Genomic DNA, 18,020 nt, shown 5'->3' on the forward strand with positions numbered 1-18,020 from the left:
TATGCTAACTTAATGTGCCTCTTACCATGCATATCAACAAAAACTTGCAATCGAAAACAGTTTCATATTTCATAAACAGGGCTTAAAGTCTGTTCTATCCACATATGTGGACTAATATACAGCTGTATTTTAGAATACGGAGGAAAGTGTTATCTGGACAAAAAAATCTTCACTTGCTATTGGAGGAAGAGTAACCACTTTAAAAATCCTCATTCCAAATCAGACTCAGACTTCTCTGTTTGTATCTGAACCCCACCTGCAAGAGACCAGGTGCTGACAACTCATCTTCACAACCAGATGCAAATAAAAACAAGTTGATAACTCTGCACATATATTTAATAAATAAACCTTGAGACAAGAAGAGAAGAGAGCAGCAAGTGAATGAACAATTTGTGATGGTATCAGCTTCTGCAAGTCATTATTTGTAAATGAGTCCATGAGAACTTCACAATTTGTATATCACACATCAGCCCCTAAACTTTACCTGTCTTAGGATATTTGATGATTTTTAGCTATTGTGGTAATTTTTGTGCTTTTCATTGATGTGGATTGCCAATATGTGCTATCGGTGTTCAAAACCAAGGCAATATGCGTACTTGTCCAAAATTTGCCTCTTTTTATGCAAATCAGCCAAAACTTACTGCTAAAGAAAAACCTTATTTGGTAACTCTTTCGTTTGGGTCTCTCACCATGATAATTTTTGCCAGTAGTTGTCCCTAGTCTCATTTGTTCAAAGCAGCTATAAAAACCTGAATGTTTTAAACTGTTATTTAAAATATAATTTTGTAAATATATTAGGCTCATTCAGCTTCTTGTTTATTGTATAGCTTACAGATTCTGGTGCTCTATCACTTACATGTTACATGTCTCTCACTGTTTCTATCTATGATAATATGTCTGTTTAATTTATGGTGAGAATTGTACCCTTAAATAAAGGTTACCTTTAACCCTTTATTTGTGGTCAAAGTTCTTTTCTTTTCAAGTTTTTGGAATGCACTGCAGCTGTACTTTTCACAATGGGGATGAGAGAGTTGTCTTTCTGGACAATAAATGTTGCTTGCCCTCCCTTAGTACTCCACTTTTAAATAGTAAATGTTACCATAGTCTAAATTTCCCCATTAGCTCAAACGTCTCATTCACCTGGTCTGGGTAGCTAAACTCTGCCTTCGAGAGCCAAGGTGCTGACAGCTCATCTTCACAATCAGATGCAAATAAGAGCAGATTGCATGAAGAGCACAACTCATTACAGAAATTTAGTAAATAAACCTTGAGATGGGAAGAGAGCAGCAGCAAGAGATGAACAATTTGTGATGCTATCAGCTGCTGCAAGCCATTATTTATGAATCTGCACCTGACAACTTCACAGTTTGTATATCTCACATCAGCCTGTATACTTCACCTGTTTTAGAACAACAAACGCTATTTAACTTTGTGCTAATGTCACCATAAATAAAATCATGCATATTGCTGATATGTTGAATGAATTGAATGAATATATTAATCTTTGGAGCCCTGGTTTGTTACAGGGAACACTCCAAGAATCATCAAACTTGGTCAGAAGAATGACATTTTCATATGTAGGTATAATGACTGTGATGCTTAACCTATTAACACAAACTACAAATAACTGATTTAAAGCTGCAATGAGAAATACCTTTAAATTTGGACAACTGTCTTAAATATCACTGTCAGTTGTGATGGGTTAAACGTAAGAAATGACAGAAGATGATTGCCAATTTTCTGAATCTAGAATGTTATAGCATCTTTCGGATCTTTCTCTGGTCTGCAGCATTACAAATGTGTTTCATTTCATCCCTCCGGCTTCAGCAGACGTCTGTTTTCAGAAAAAAAAGATTTTACAAACCCAGGCACTGCGCACAGTTTCTCAAGAACCATACAGTGAATGAGTTTGCAACAAGCTGGTTTGAACATTTGTTACTTGCTGCACACAAACTGCACAGATCTGTGCCTCCCTTAACTGTCTTACTCTGCTCCGTTGATTTATTATGTTACTAATATTAGTGACACAATATTATGTCACTTTTGGTGCTGTTTTGCTTTGGCTGTGTTTCCTACTGGTCTCTGCTGCCAGTAATTCTGATAAATTAGAGCTGGAGAGAGGAGGGAGAAGGCGCATGGAGGGAGGCGGTAGGTGAGAGCTTGTGAGGGAGAAATAACAGCTGAATTGTGGAGAGTGTGAGAAACAAAGAGGTGTCAAGATGTTGGTGGGTGAGTAGGTGGTTTTGGCTTTGATTACTCTCAGCTTCGGTCGAGTACATGTGAAATGAAATGTTTTATTTTTCAGTGTCTGTTCCTGGATCAGTAAGAGAAAAACAAGGGGAGGTTGGAGATATGGAGGTGTGTTTGATGAGCATTTTAATTCATGTGTGTGTTTGTATGCATCATTAATAAGAAAGACTATATGCATTTAGATCACATGCCAGACAAGATAAAGCTGGATAAAACATGTGGACATTTTTTATTTTTAAATTAAAAGGTTAGAAAAGCAATGCAAGGAAATAACAATGGGGCGATTTAAAAGACAAAATATTTTAATGCAAACTGTGTGACTGGTTTTCTTAGTGCACAAAAGCTTTAATAGCTCGGAATAAAATCAATATTGCCATAGTTTAAGCCTGCTGTTGTCAGTTCAATAGAATCTATAGGTTTAACAGACACCCTTGACAAAAAAACAACTGAACACAACAACGAACAATACCTGAAAATAACTCAATAACCCCTGCCACCTCCTCTTTTTTTGCATGTTTGTTTACTTCTCGTGTGCTCTGTTTTGGCACATCTGATGGTTACATAAAAAAAACTCACCTATAGCTGTGACACTAGGTCAGTTCTAACAGAAAGAAACCAATGAGGGGATTTTGCAAATCACAATCTGGCCACAGGGCTCTTTTTATTTGTAGAATCTTTGCTGCTCTCCCTGAGTTCTATCCCTGTTCCCTGCATCCTTCCAGACACCAAAAAACACTTTCACCCGGGGAGAGTGGTCTGCAAAAGCAAGGGGGATTTCTGTGTGGGTGAGAGTGACACATAGGTGACAGGGAGAAGATGCACTCTGACTAAGTTCTACATATTTTTAATGGCAATTTTATTAACTTGAAATAAACATTAAATTCAGTATGTTTAATGTGTTGTTGATTCCTCCACATTATAAAATGTATTCATTGTTACATTAAAGTAAGGCATAGAAGAATTTGTATCTTTTTGCTTATCATGCCTCTATGATAAACTTCTGTGCTCCAAGAATGAAATTAGTCTCTGACTTAAATGCTGCACATTCTTGACTCTCCTCAGTGTGGCTTATAAATATGAATAAATAATGTACTGTACTTAATGTAGAAAAAAGATGTAGATTTAAACTCCTGATGAACTATAGTTGGTTTTTGCACCCATAATTTACATAAGCTTGTAGCTGTATGGGTCTGTATCACATGAGCTATTTACTAACACATTTATGCTAATGCCTGCTCACTTTAAAGCTGGGGTCCTTATCCCCAGTGGTTTTTTAAAGGGGTGGATGGAGCAGAATAGTATGAGGAGAGAGACGTTTTAAATTATTAGTAGACCAAGGACCAAAATTCTAAAAAAGTGTTAACTGCTATTATTACTGTCAAAATATTGCTGAGATAAAAAAAAAAAATACATAGAAAAAAACAATGAATAACATTCATGAATAACAAGATCATTGATCTTAATAAGTAAGTAGTTGTAGTGGAAGCCAAAAGCAATGGCTGCTGCAGATGTAGTGTTTAGCTTAAGTGTAGCTATAGTGGTGGCGGTTTTATCAGAACTTGACCACATTTCTTTATCAAAGAAAGAGCAAATAACAGCATCGATAAGCTTTTTGTGTCAGAAAATATATTTTCACTTGTCTGACCTGCGTAGGCAAGAGTTAGCAATAATTACAGGTGGAATTTTGTTGCACTATATGCCGATATACACATTGGCTGCTGCTGGCGTAGCGATTAGCTCAGATAGTATAGCAGCAGTTTTATCAGAACTGGACAACATTTCCTTACTAAAACAAGAGGAAAAAACAGCACTGAAAGCTTCTTTGTTGGTGGAGAAGATGTTTTTGCACTGCTCCCAACAACCCACAGCATTAGTTTTATCCACCAACAAGCTCTACTGTTCATAGACTATGGCAGGGCCTGTCTGTCGAGCTCAGGTTACTACTCAGGTTTTTCTTGTAGCTCTGACTGGCCTGTAATAAATGTAGCAGACAGATCGTCCACTCACCTTATGAGACTTTACTGAAAAGCCCTGTCTTTCCTAAACACTTTGTATGGGTTTCAAAGATAAACGTTTAATATTACCAATGCAGTGAATATACAAAACAGTAAATCTGGCGTGTCAGGTTAGGAGGTTCCTGCCCAAGGCAAATACTATTTTGGGTATGGAAAAGTTTGAGAACCTCTGGGTTTAGTCTGTCGTTCAAGGCTGGTTACAAGCTGCACTGGTTGGATACATCAACATGCCTTAAAACTAACTTCTGGGGAATGTCATGACTCCAGCCTTGCCCTTGGCCTCGTCAACAACACTCCGCTCTCCTGATTACAAAATCCCTTCACCTGCTCAGCTGCTTCAGAACAACTCATCAAGCTCCACAGTATATAAAGCTTGGTTCAGCATCCACTCATGGCCAGATTGTTTCGTAGCCACTGTGGTAGTCAACTAAGGCCTTTCTGCAAATTGCTGTTTTGTGATACATTCGCTCAAGTTTTTGCTGTTTCTTCTGCCTAAACCTAACACTGCCTTTTTTGTGCCCAGGATTCGCATCTTGTCTCGCTGCCCTGTCCTGCCCGCCGACTCTCCTCCCACAACAGCCAAGCTCTCTCCAGTCATCTGCTACCCTGCAATAAAGATCCATTACTCCTCAACTACTCAGACTGTGTGCCCTGCATTTGGGTCCAACCTCACTAGCCACAACAGGGAAAGCCAGTTTAGAGTTTTAATCCAGAACCTGCTGCACAACTGAGTTTAAGTTGTGCCTAGTTAAAAGATAAATGTTTTCAAAGTTTAGCTCAATGCATTTCCAAGAAAGTGGTTTAATCACAGGGATGAGTCACAATCTAATGATAAGTAACATCGAATGAGCAGGACATTATCTAAGTGTAGTTGGGATGATAAAATGTTTTGATTTTTATGCTTACTAGTTTGAAAGTAACTGTTTTGCTGAAACACCTTTTTTGTTAATTTCAAGTCTTTTTGTAATCCTTTAGGATGACACTTCCAGTTGCACTTTCACTAAAGTGTTCATTCAAGTGGTTTTGTTGTTGTTGTCAGTTTCTTTTTCTTGAGCATCCTCCATCACTCACTGATAATAAAAATGACACTCAGACATGTTGACATGGTCCAGACAATCTGAAGTTCAAACCAGGCATAAGAATGGGGGAGAAAGGAGATGTAAATGAGTTTTACTGTGCCATGGTTGTACCATTTTTATACAAAGCCATATCTAGGATTAATAGAAAAATGTACAGAAAAGCATACATTCTGTGTATATTCAATCACATTGCATCACTCAGTCATTCAGTCAGACATGAAACTGGTCTACAACTCTTCCTTTCTCATAGAAAAGAATCAGGTCTCACTGGTCCTCCCCTTCTTTTCATCCCCATTCTTGCTTTCTTACCCCCCTCCCCAGGCTTTGTGTTTGATGTATCTTTAGAAACAGCCCTGGCACTGCTATTTTTAGACCAGAGAGAAGCGTAGGAGGAGCCCAGAATAGCATGAGAAAGGGGGAGACGTGTCTTTGGTAAAAAATGAGGGAGGCATCGACCGCAGGCTTTAAATAGGGCTGTGACGCCTTAAACAGCTTGAGCCAGTCGTCATGGGAACAGCGGGCCGGGGCACATAGAGGTTTTGATGTGCCCATTTATCTAGCTATCTGGACATACAAACACACACATACTGTACACACACTGGGCGCTGTGAGTAAGCTGGATGGCTGTGACTGTCTGGCTGTTTCACAAAGAGATAATCACGAAGACAAACAGAACAGAATAACAGTAAAATGCCATGGTGAAATCAGAAATGTATGAATTGAACATGTGAGCATTTTTGAATAAGAGAGAGAAGAAAGGCTAGGATTGCTGTGAAGCATGTAACTGTACCTTCAATGGCATGGAGATGCGTACACGTAAGATATCCAACAACCCTTTGCTCCTGATGGGAGGTTCCCACATGAACCTACAGGGAAAGAGACAAACATGACATGAAGTTACTTCACTGTACTCAAAGCAGAAACATCAAAGCCTGCTGATCGAGTGTGTTTCTGTATGTGTAGGGTGCCAGAACAGCACCACTGATTAGCTGACATGATAGGAGATAAGATGAGGTAAAACTTGATTGATCCCTGTGGGGAAATTGGCACATTACAGCATTTATTACATTGCAGCAGCCAGAGCGAGTTATACAAAACAGTAACCTGACAACAGAGACAGACTGGATATATTACACATTCATCTAGGAAATCTCCCATACAAAGTGTTGGGAAGCACAGAATTTTTCAAAATAATTCACTGAGGGTGATTGGACGATTGTCTGTCTGCCAGACAATTCAGTGCGGGCCAATCAGAGCGACAAGAAAAACCTAGGTATTTGGTATGTGCAGTTGTGTTAGTAACCTGAGCTCGGCAGTAAGACACTGTTTATGAACCATGGAACTTGCTGGTAAATAAAACTAATGCCGAGGCCTACCCCACCAAAAAACCTTTTAATGTGTAATTTTGTCCACATCTGATCAAAACTGTCACTAAAGCTTCATCTGAGCGAACAGCTTCACCAACAACAGTCACTGCTACTGGCTTGCCATACAACCAAACCCTGCCTGTAACTATCACTACTCATGGCGAAGCAAGTCGGTAGATGACAAGATCTTTTCTGCCATGAAAAGCTTTCTGTTCAATTCTTTAGGCTTCTTAGCTCTGGAAATGTGTCCCAGTTTGGATAAAACTGCAGCTATGGCTACATCCAAGGTAATCGTTCCACCGGCAGCCATTACCAACTTATAGTACAACTAAACCCAGCCCATAACTATTGCAAATCTGTGCCAAAGCAGAGCAAAAAACATCTTTAAGCTTTCAGTGCTGTTCTTTGCTCTTTTTAATACAGAAATATGCTCTAGGTTTGGTAGAACTGTCACTATACTATAGTTAAATCCAAGCTAATTGCCTCACCAGCAGCAGCCATTGCCAGCTTCCTGTATACCTAAACCCTCCCTGTAGCTACCGCCTCGCTCTCCTCAAATGATGCTGATCGGTCAGGTCTGTAGTCAGATGTTTTATATTGGAGCTTTGCAAGATGGCAGAAATGGGATATGGCCAATCCATCTGGTTTGCAAGGTTAACAAAACAGAAATATGTTATTACTTTATTAGAAACACAAACAACTCGACAGGAACTTCACACAGTTTGTGGCTTATTTTTAATCCTTTTGGTCAGATGTGGCTCTGTAACACTCTGTTTTTCTACTGTTTTGATGCAATGTTTGCAAAGCAGATGCATTGACCCAATAGATATTTTTATGATACAGTTCTGTATGAAGTTATCATTGTTGCAATTGTATGGCTGACTTTACACTCATTTTGTATCTGCATGAAAACAATCCATAAATGTGTCCATAGAAAAACAAAACATTTGTAATGTGGAATTAATCAGGACATCTGGTATACTACCATAGGCTTTAGTAACAGAGTAAGTCCTTAACTTACTAAATATGTCTGTCTGGTTGATGAACCGATCCAAAATATGATGGTCTCTGTATCACTTCATCCCCACTTTTGCATATGCTCCTAGTTAAGTTACTGATTATCAAATGCAACACCTTGTTATTTTTTTTAAACCACAGCTTATTTATTTACCTTAATACTTAATAAAGCTCAACAGTGTGGTTTTGGAAGCAAAAATCCCATTCATTTTCTCCGTAGTGGATTTGATTATTAGACATCAGAAGTGTCCAAGATAAACTTACTGCAGATATCAGATATCAACCCTGTCTTAAGAAAAACAAAGCTTATTCTTGATCTCAGCATCTCAACACACTCAACACCCACAATCCTGAAATGTCTAGCGAGTCCATGAATGAAGCTTGACCACTGTTAATGACAGCGATACATGCCGCCACAGTATGAACGGACAAACGCTCAAACTACGACATTTCAAATATAAACACTACAATGAAGATACGATTAAAAAAAAGGGTAAACCAGTGGTTCGAAAGTTTAAAAAGGTATCATTAACAACAGTTACATGTATTGCAATGGATTGTGGGATACATGGTTCCTTCCTAACCTGGAACACCAGATGGATGTGTTTCACACATCCATCTGGGAAACGACACATAGACAGCGTTTGGGAAAGGGCAAAGCCTTCGATAAAAAAAAACTTGGAGGGTGACTGGATGAATGTTCTGTCTGTCACATCTTAACGGGCCAATCAGAGCAACAAACACGTGATGTAGCCGCTACCGAGCTGCGCTCCTACCAAAGGAGTAACCTCCATAGAGAACGGCTTGCTAAATCACGACTCTGCCGCGCCTGAAAGTACTGCCCCTCGTTGCTGATTGGTCCTGTCACTTTCTAACCGGGCCCAAACAGTTCAGACTGGAGCTTTGCAAGATGGATTCACCAGTGAGAAACACGGATACGGGCGTATCCATCTGCTTTGTAAGGTTAGTTCCTTCCTTCTTATAAAGAAATATGTACACATTCTTGTGCCTTTGCCCTTCTCTTTGTTTTTGAATGCCACTTTTGCGCTGAATCAAACATTAGAGTAGCTGTTTAGCTTGGTTCATGCATTACAAGTGTTGTAATAAAGATTTTGTAAAATGTCAATGGTGGATTTAAATGACAGATTTCACTTCCCAAATCAGTGTTGCAAAAAAGTGGGCGGGCACTGTTGAGCTCTATAATATGTAGTCATCTATACCACACAGGTGCAGTATGATCATCTTTAGGCATCAAAAGTACTTGGGTATATTAAAGAAAAGACTCATGTGTTAAACACATGTTATAATGTTATAAATATACCTGATTCACTTATACATTACTTTATCAATGTCTTTGCATTACAACCTGAAAAGGATTAGCTTCGGAAAACAAATGTTAACATGGATTATTGATTTCTCACAGGACAGAGTGCTTGTCATACTACATTACCAGATTTCAACAGGGCTTTGAAACATCAAGCCTGAGGCCATACTTTGAAAACAATGGTGGAGGGGTAATTACACAGTTATATTTTTTAGTGTTTGACCAAAGAGATGGGAATGAAAATAGGCAGGGTATCAATAACAAGGCAAAAGCTTCTTTAAACATGAAAAAGGTACCAATTATTATTTATAAGAAGAAAAAATACAGATTTTCCTCTCTGCCATTTAAAGTGTTGACATTTTATTTTGAAATTTCGATGTTTTATAGTTCATCCAGGGGCATTAAGAATTGTAAATCAGCAGAAAAAAAGGTTAGGTATTAGTCGCTGTTATCAAAAGGCAGTGGTTATACCTAGGCAGCAGCCTAAGATCCTCTGTTTACAAGGTAGGCTGATTCAGTCCTCGTTAGATAAACACAGCCCAAGCACTCCACACACTTTATACATTTTTCAGTAAATCTTCCCGACAGCATTTCTCCATTCCCTAAGCAGCGGTGTGTGTATGCAAAGCTGCAGTAAATGGAACATCAAGGAGATTTAATCAGACACCTTCGGCCCTTTAGCATCAGAGCTGAGGAGTCCTTCAGCCACACAGTAACAAGACACGCAGCCAGGCTGAGGCTGGCAGCTCTCAAGAGCTGGTGGGTGGATGCAGACTGATGATGAGGAGGAGGAATAAAGGGTTGCAAAGAAAGGGAGATGATGATTGTAGGGTGGTTAGTTTGAAGTGGAAAGGCGGCTGGGTGGAGTACATGCAGACAGGACTGAATACACCCTGTAATGGCCACCTTAAAGCTGCTTTGGACAGGAGTCATATACAAGGTCCATTTTCAGGTTCAAAGAGGATTTTTTGTGGAGTGATATAATTATCCAACAATGTAGAACCTATTCTAAGACATGATTCCATGCTGAAACCTCTCTGTATAGTATTTGTTAGACTTTAACCAGCGGTTAGCCAAAAGTCAAACCTATTGCCTTTGGAGACAATGGAGAAAAAATCTTATTGCCACACAGGGCAGGGAATATGGTCAATGTTCTTCTACGTTTTCCTAGTGGGCAAAACAGGCCTCCCTTTCTGCAACCAGGATGGAAGGAAGCCTGGCAGTGAGCTCACAATATCATATTTCATTATGATAGGAGTATTTTAATACCCAGTGTCTACTAGAGGTGAACAGTATCAACAAACTCAGGACTGTCTGTCTGCTTCTTTAGTTTGCCTAACTTTAAAAAAATGATCTGGTAGAAGGAAAGAAGTATAGTTTGTTGATTTACAGAAGCTATTTGAGGTAAATGTTTGTAATCCTCCAAAAAGGTCAGTAATTCACCCAGCGAAATTTTAGACTGTCTGCAGTTGGTCCAGCAGATGTTTGATTGTGGTGTACCTGACCCTGAGAGCTGTAATACATCACTTTAACTACAACCCTGATCAGAGTGAGGTTCTGTAGAGAAAAGATGAATACTGTAAGAAGAGAACTGAGGGGGAGAATCTGAAGAATGCTTATGCTGCACTGTGGAAGAAGCAGCACTGGATGAAACTTCAGAGGAAAAACACAACAGTTCCTCCCAGTTTAAAGTATTCTTCTCTTTAATTCAAAGAGACATCTGGTGTTTCAATCAGACCAGTTGCCATAGGTGTATTTAATCAAGCACCTAGCCATGCAGTCTCCTTTTGCAAACATTTGTGATACAAAACGGGTCATTCTGAAGAGCTCAGAGACTTCCAGCATGAGACTGTGATTGATGCTATTATTAGAAAGTGGAAGCGTTCAGGAACAACAGCAACTCAGCCATGAAGCAGAAGACCACGTAAAATACAGAGCAGGGTCAGTGACTGCTAAGGTGCATGGTGCATAAAAGTCGCAAACACACTGCTGATTCCATAGCTGAAGAATTCCAAACTTCCACTGGCATTAATGTGAGCACAAAAACTGTGCGGCAGGAGCTTAATGGAATGGGTCACCATGGACAAGAAGCTGCATGCAAGCCTCAGATCACCAAGCCCAATGTTGAGCATCAGGTGGAGTAGTGTAAAGCACATGGACACTGGACTATGGAGTGATGAATCTGTGTTTGGCAGATAGGTGAGTCCGGGTTTGGCAGATTCTTGGAGAACATTACCTACCTGACTGCATTGTGCCAAATGTAAAATTTGGTGGAGGAGGGAAAATGGTATGGGGTTGATTTTCAGGGTTTGGGCTAGGCCCCTTAATCTCCAGTGATGGGCAATCTTAATTCTTAAGTTTACCAAGACATTATGGACAATGCTATACTTTCAACTTTCTGGCAAAAGTTTTGGGAAGGCCCTTTTCTCTATCATGACTGTGTCCCAGTGCACACAGCATTAACTATAAAGACATGGCTTGATGAGTTCAGTGGCACAAATCTTTATAATCTTGTGGAAAGTCTTCCAAGGAGAGTGGATGCAGTTATAGCTGCAAAGGGGAGCCAACTCCATACCAAAGTATGTGTATTTGAATTCAGTGTCATTATAGTCCCTTTTAGTGTAATGGTCGGGCAGCCGAAAACTTTTGCCCATATTGTACAGCCTGCTGCATTGGTGTTGATGACACTGATCCACAAACTAAAACAGCAATGTTTGAGGCTGCAAACCTCACACTGAAGGAAAACTACAGTCTGGTAATTATTCCTTTGGGTTATGTACAACAGATTACACAGTGAGTAATTAAAATGACCCTAGAAAACCTCACCTCCAGCAAACAGTCCACAGGGAATGTTATTTGCATATTACTGTTTAAAACATTAAAACTAAAATAGTTATGGCATTCACTCTTAATGTGAAAGAAAACCAAGAGCTCCATCTTCAAGTTGGTATAATGATAGTGTCTTCAATTCCATGTGAAACATTAAAAAGGAGCAAGCAGCATTGGGCAGCCATTAAGACTTGAGATGTTCAGAAATTATAAGTTAATACTGAATAACATTTAAAATGTGTCAAATGCAACATAAAGTTTTATAACTCTCTGTGATAACTCCTTGCTCAAAAATAAAGGTTGTGAATACACAGAACTTCCCTTTGAAAATATGAACATGCCTTGAAAAAGAATCATGCTACTTCGTTACAGCGGCTCACTCTTTCCCTGTTACCTCCTGTGAACCCTTCTGCAGTGACTCAAAAACATGCTCCTTTGTGCAATCTCATTTAGTCAAATGAATGTGCATTGTTTAGATCAATTCATGTCTGATGTAATGAAGAACTCTGTGGTGAATTAATCATGGTGTTACAGTGCCCTTCTGAAGGGGTGGGGGGTGCTTTCATTTAGACAAATGGAAGCTTATTGGCAGTAATGGGATGGCTGTTTTGGCTTGCTGTCTGTACGGAGCTCGAAATGAAAACTCCTAAAAGCCACAATAAAGCATTAGCCTGATTAGCTTGACTTACAAAGCAAACACAGAGCTCACTTTGTAGACTGAAGTACAGTAAATACACCTCATAAGAACCACCAAACATTTCCTACTTATATGAGAGGCACTGATTCAATTACTTCTAATGGAAGGAGTGTTTTGTGAGAATGGGTGGGCAAGAAGAATTTAAGTCTTCCAATTTTGTTAAATGCAGATGGTGCATTAACTCTACTATAATATTACATAAGATGTGAGTCAGTGAAAATTTGTGAGACTGTGCTGGATTGTTTCTACTGAGCTATGCAAAAGAGCAAGAAAAACTTCGTAAAGAACAAAGGTTTACAAAGGATTTAGTACATGCATCACAATGGTTCCACTCTGAAGATACCATTAGAGACTCAGTGAGAGCCATCTAGTCTATAATATGCCACTACTTAGTCATTAATGGGCAGTAAAGACTACTTAACTTTTCAAAAGGAGCAGCTTTGTCTAAATTGCAGTCCACGTTGGATTGGTTTGACCTTTTTATTGATTGTATAAATCAATCATTAAAATAATTTGGCTTTTTTAACAAAAAAAACTTTAATGTCAAAGTGAAAACAGATTCCTACAAAGCAATTTCAATTTAACAAAAATGTGTAAGGTGCATAAATTTTCACCCCTTTAAAGTGACTGACCTATTTCAACAGAGGTCCGAGCAATTGGTGCTAGTAGTCTCACCATTAGTGAAATCGGGACCAATGACTGCAGTGAATGTGTCCCAAGTGATTGAATGATTGCATTCAAAAGAATGGAAGAAATATGGCACTTGTAAATCTGCCTAGATCAGGACATCCTCACAAACTGAGTGTCTGTTTAAGAAGGAGACAAGTGAGAGAGGCCACCAAGACACCTGTGACTACTCTAAAAGAGATACAAGCTTCAGCAGCTGAGATGGGAGAGAGTCTGTTGTCCATGGTCAAGTGGAGGAAAGTTCTTTAGTCTGATGAGACCAAAATGGTGCTTTTTGGCCATCAGATGGACACTAAACACTGCTCATCAGCACAAACACACCATCCCCACTGTAAAACACAGTGGTGGCAGCATCATGCTGTGGGGATGCTTCTTGACAGCCAGCCCTGGAAGGCTTGTAAAAGGTTAGATTAGGTTAGGTTACATGGTAAATTAATGCTGCAAAATATAGGAAAATCCTGGATGACAGTCGTATTCGGTTTGCAAGAGAACTTCAGTTGGGAGAACATTTGTTTCCAGTAAGACAATGGCCCAAAGCATAAAGTAAAAGCTACACAGAAATGGTTTAAAGACACCAAGGTGAAAGTTCTGGAGTGGCTGAGTCAAGGCGCAGACCTCAACCCAATAGAAAATTTGTGGCTGGACTTGAGAAGGGGCGTTCACCTTGATCCCAACCTGACAGAGCTTGAGTAGTTTTGCAGAGAATAATGGAGTGAAATTGCAGTATCTAGATGTGTAAGCCTGATTGAGACCTATTTACACAGACTCAGTAATGTGATTACAGCCAAAGCTGCATCTACTTAATACTGAATTTAAATGGGTGAATATTTATGCATCATCATTTACAGGCATTGTACCAAAAATTTAACCTTTGCTCTAAATGGAAACTTTAAAACCTCAGTAAAACAAAATATTTTAGATTAGTAAGACAAAAGGCTTTGCTTACCAGGACAAATTTCAGTGATAAAGTAAAATCTCCACGTATATAAAATTGGTTTAAAAAAATGAGACAGTCAATTATATCTCTGTATTTATCTTTGGATTAGAGGATGTAAACAATTTGTAATGGTTTTATTTATTTTCTATAAATATATTTCTGACATTATTCTCAACACAGGTCTTTGATATAATTCTTCATTGTGGCTATTTTAATATAAAAGAGAGGGGAAGTTAAAGATCATAGACACATTTCTTGCTTTTATGATAGTCATGCACCATAAACACTGCTGTGGCACTGAGCCCAAAACTAAATCAAAGTCTAAGTCCATTATTTAATACTCAACCCTAGTGTTGGGTCAGGACAGGCAGAAGTCTGGGATTGAGTTAACATTTTTTATCATAAATCACTCTGGTACCACATATCTGATAACGTCTCTCACTGGGGCTGATAGATTGGACAGATTCACTTGATACTGAACAAAAAACACTGCAGTTGGCTGGTTGGTAATTTCCAATAAAGGAAAAGGAAGCTAGTTAAACAACAGACAATGGTGATAAAATGCTTTGTGCTCTTACATAGATTTAGTGTAAGGGGGTGGGATAACTCATTCTGCTCTGAGGCGTCACTGAGCTCCACGTGCAGCTCTGCTCAAACACCATAAAAGTTGTGAAGAACTTTCTAAAATTCTAAATTAACACATAGCTCTCAGTCTTTTCACATGTTAACAGCAACTTCACTACAACATATCGAGTGTGTTTAGGGATTAACTTCTGATTTTGCTTCATGGAGACTTTAATGCTCTGTCAAACCCTGCATTGTATCCAACAGAAATATTTAAGTCTTTTTTTTTCTGTATGCAGGTTCGCCCCGTGCAGCATTTGACTCTCTCTCTCTCTCTCTCTCTCTCACACACACACACCAGCAGGATTAAGGGTAGTGTCAAACTTCTCTTCTAACTCAGCAGGAAAGCAAATTGCTTTTTATAACTTATTACTTCTTTAAGTTCTTATATGCAAACTTTAATTAACTACATAAATACCCACAAGAGTCCTCCCACTCTGTTAAAATAACAAAAGAGCCAATATTTGTTTCTATTACATCATTTTTTATTCCTTTATTGATTTCTATTTCTCAGTTTAAGTTTATCTCACCACAGGGATCATTAAAGTTTCATCTAATCATCTCATCTTTCCTTTTCCCCCCCTCTCTCCAACACTGTCCTCATTCTTTCCATTTGGGTTGCTCCTCCTCTGCTTGTCTCTCTATCTGCATGATGCGCTCTCTATTAATATTTCAGGGGCTTATCTATGCTTCAATAGGTGTGTGTGCACCCTGAAACTGACAAGAGGCCTGAGGGGATTGTTATAAGTGTGTGCACGTGCACTCATGCATACAAGAATGGACTTTCAGTGTGTTTATGTACGGCCTCTGCAGAGGATGTCATTTAGAGGCTTATTGGAGTTCTGCTTAAGAAACCTTTAACTGGAAGCATTATACATCTGTAGATGATGTTTTGTAAGAGTTTCCCCTATCTGCTCTTCAGTACTAAAAATAATGTGAAATGAAATTAACTGTATTTTTTTTAGAATGAACCAGCGGATGAATCAGAATGCAGGATATGAAGTGACTTCCTCTCATTACATGGCATTGAGACACAGCAGAGCGGAACTGGAGTGAGCTGTGAGAGACAATTTCACACTAGAAGCAAACCAAAAGCCTAATTATGAAACCTCCGAAGGCTGCTGTAGCTAATTATCTTAACTTTACCATCAGATGAGGAGCGAGCAAAGATTTCACCTCACATTAGTCGCATGAGATTAAAAAACCAAGCAGCCAAATTGTCGTGATGACAGTCAGGCAGCACAAGGCTGCAGGATGACTGATGAGCTGTGGGTTTGTTTTCCCAGATGCACGAAACCAGAGGCCCTCTTATTTTTCAGTTCCTTAAATGTAAACACAGCAGTGTTATCTTTAGGGAGACGATGTTGGTGTAGGCTGTGTTGCGTCTGTAAATCATATGAAGAGTTAGAGATAAACTGCATTCAATCTTAAAAAGCTGACAGGCTTTAGCCCAGTCACAAAACGTGTTACTTCTCATAAAGAGCTTTTAATTCTTTTGAATATGAATCATTTTATATGTGTATTCATTTGACCAGTTGCAGCTGTATGTTATTCTGTGAAAGGATAGAATTTCTTAACCTCCATATAGAACTGCATAAAGAGAACCATTGCCACTGTAGACTTGTCAGTACATGACTTTTGTCGTCTTTGACTCACTGCTGTTTATGAGGGGCCGTGCAAGACATAATTCATACTGGACCTTTCACATACATACATTTTTCTCTCATACACATATATTCTTCTCTCACATATATACTTCTCATACATACATATATACTTCTCATAAATGCATATATACTCCTCCTCTCACATACATATATAATCCTTGCACATACATATATAATCCTTGCACATACATATATGCTTCTCTCACATACATATATTTAAGAGAAAAATATATATGTATGTGAGAGAAGTATTTATGTGTGTGCAAGGAGTATATATGTATGTGAGAGAAGTATATATGTATATGCAAGAAGAATATATGTGTATGAGAGGAGGAGTTTATATGTATGAGGTGTATATATGTATGTATGAGGAGTATATATGTATTTATGAGGGGTATATATGTATGTATGTGAGAGAAGAATATATGTCTATGAGAGAAGAATGTATGTATGTGAAAGGTCCAGAATGAATTATGTCTTGCACGGCCCCTCATAGCTGTTCATTGTTCTTCTTTTAACAAAGAGATGTCGTCAAGTTCTGAGGCACTTTTGTTTTTTTGCAATGTGAGCTTTGGCTACCAGCTACGTACTACTCCGCCTCAGTGTATTTGAGCAGCTGTTTGCATCTGAGCAGCTGTTTGCATCTGTGGGCTTCAATTTCAACTTAAAGCTGAGACCAGCTTAGCTAGATTACGAACCATGTCACTCAGGACAAACCTGGGCCTAAAATTGTTGAAAACGTTGTCTTCATGTAGTTACAGTTAAAGAGGGGGTATTATACTTTTCCGATTTTTAAAACATAAATATAAAGTCACAATGTTGAGTGTCCATACTTCACATATGCAAATTTTCAAACCGCAAGATGAACGTATGTGGCAGTAGTCTTGGAATTAGTGTGTAAACTGATGAAAACGGTTCGTTGAAAATCTCTCCGATATTTACCCGAGACAAGATTTTGATGAAGCAAACTGATGAGGTCATCGCATTAGGATCTCCTGACTGGTTTGTGGTTCATCTGTGCTGCCGGCTAAGCGGAACAAACTGCCTCCACAAGACCTCTTAGCCATTTAGCCATTTAGTAACACAGTAATTAAACACTTACCAAACAGATACGTCTTGCTCTGTCCTTCGCTGCTGCTGGTTTTCTTCCCCCTCTCTCTCTCCAAACTATCAGGATCAGACTTCAGGTCTAACACGTACGGACGTATGTCAAAATTTGCCATTTTTTACTCAGTTGGACCGGTTCATTCAAAGTTTACAAGTACTAGCCTAGCAACATAGCCACATTGGAGGGGGCGGACACAAAACATTGAGTCCTGCCGCCAGCCAGCCTCTGGAAAATCGGCCAATCGGAGGAAAGCAGGTCCGTGGAGGGGGGGTGTTAAAGAGACAGCAGCAAAAACGAAGTGTTTCAGACAGAGGTTAAAATAAGGGTTTTTCAAGAAGCCAGTGTGAGAAACATGAGGAGTTTTTTGAGCTGTAAACCATGTGAAGCTACTACATGGGTATCAGAGAGATGGTGTAAAG

At 39.1% G+C, this 18,020-nt stretch overlaps 1 protein-coding gene across 1 annotated transcript in view; it reads right to left on the reverse strand.

The window, feature by feature from the left end:
- The window catches only part of smpd3 (sphingomyelin phosphodiesterase 3), a 53,692-nt gene that overhangs the window by 16,447 nt on the left and 19,225 nt on the right, over positions 1-18,020 (reverse strand). Inside the window, exon 4 of the mRNA XM_041796332.1 lies at positions 6,135-6,210. Within this exon, the coding sequence (XP_041652266.1) occupies positions 6,135-6,210 (76 nt within the window). The remainder of the gene's footprint in view (positions 1-6,134; positions 6,211-18,020) is intronic.

Source organism: Cheilinus undulatus, linkage group 9 (assembly GCF_018320785.1).
Source record: "Cheilinus undulatus linkage group 9, ASM1832078v1, whole genome shotgun sequence".
Lineage (NCBI taxonomy): Eukaryota > Metazoa > Chordata > Actinopteri > Labriformes > Labridae > Cheilinus > Cheilinus undulatus.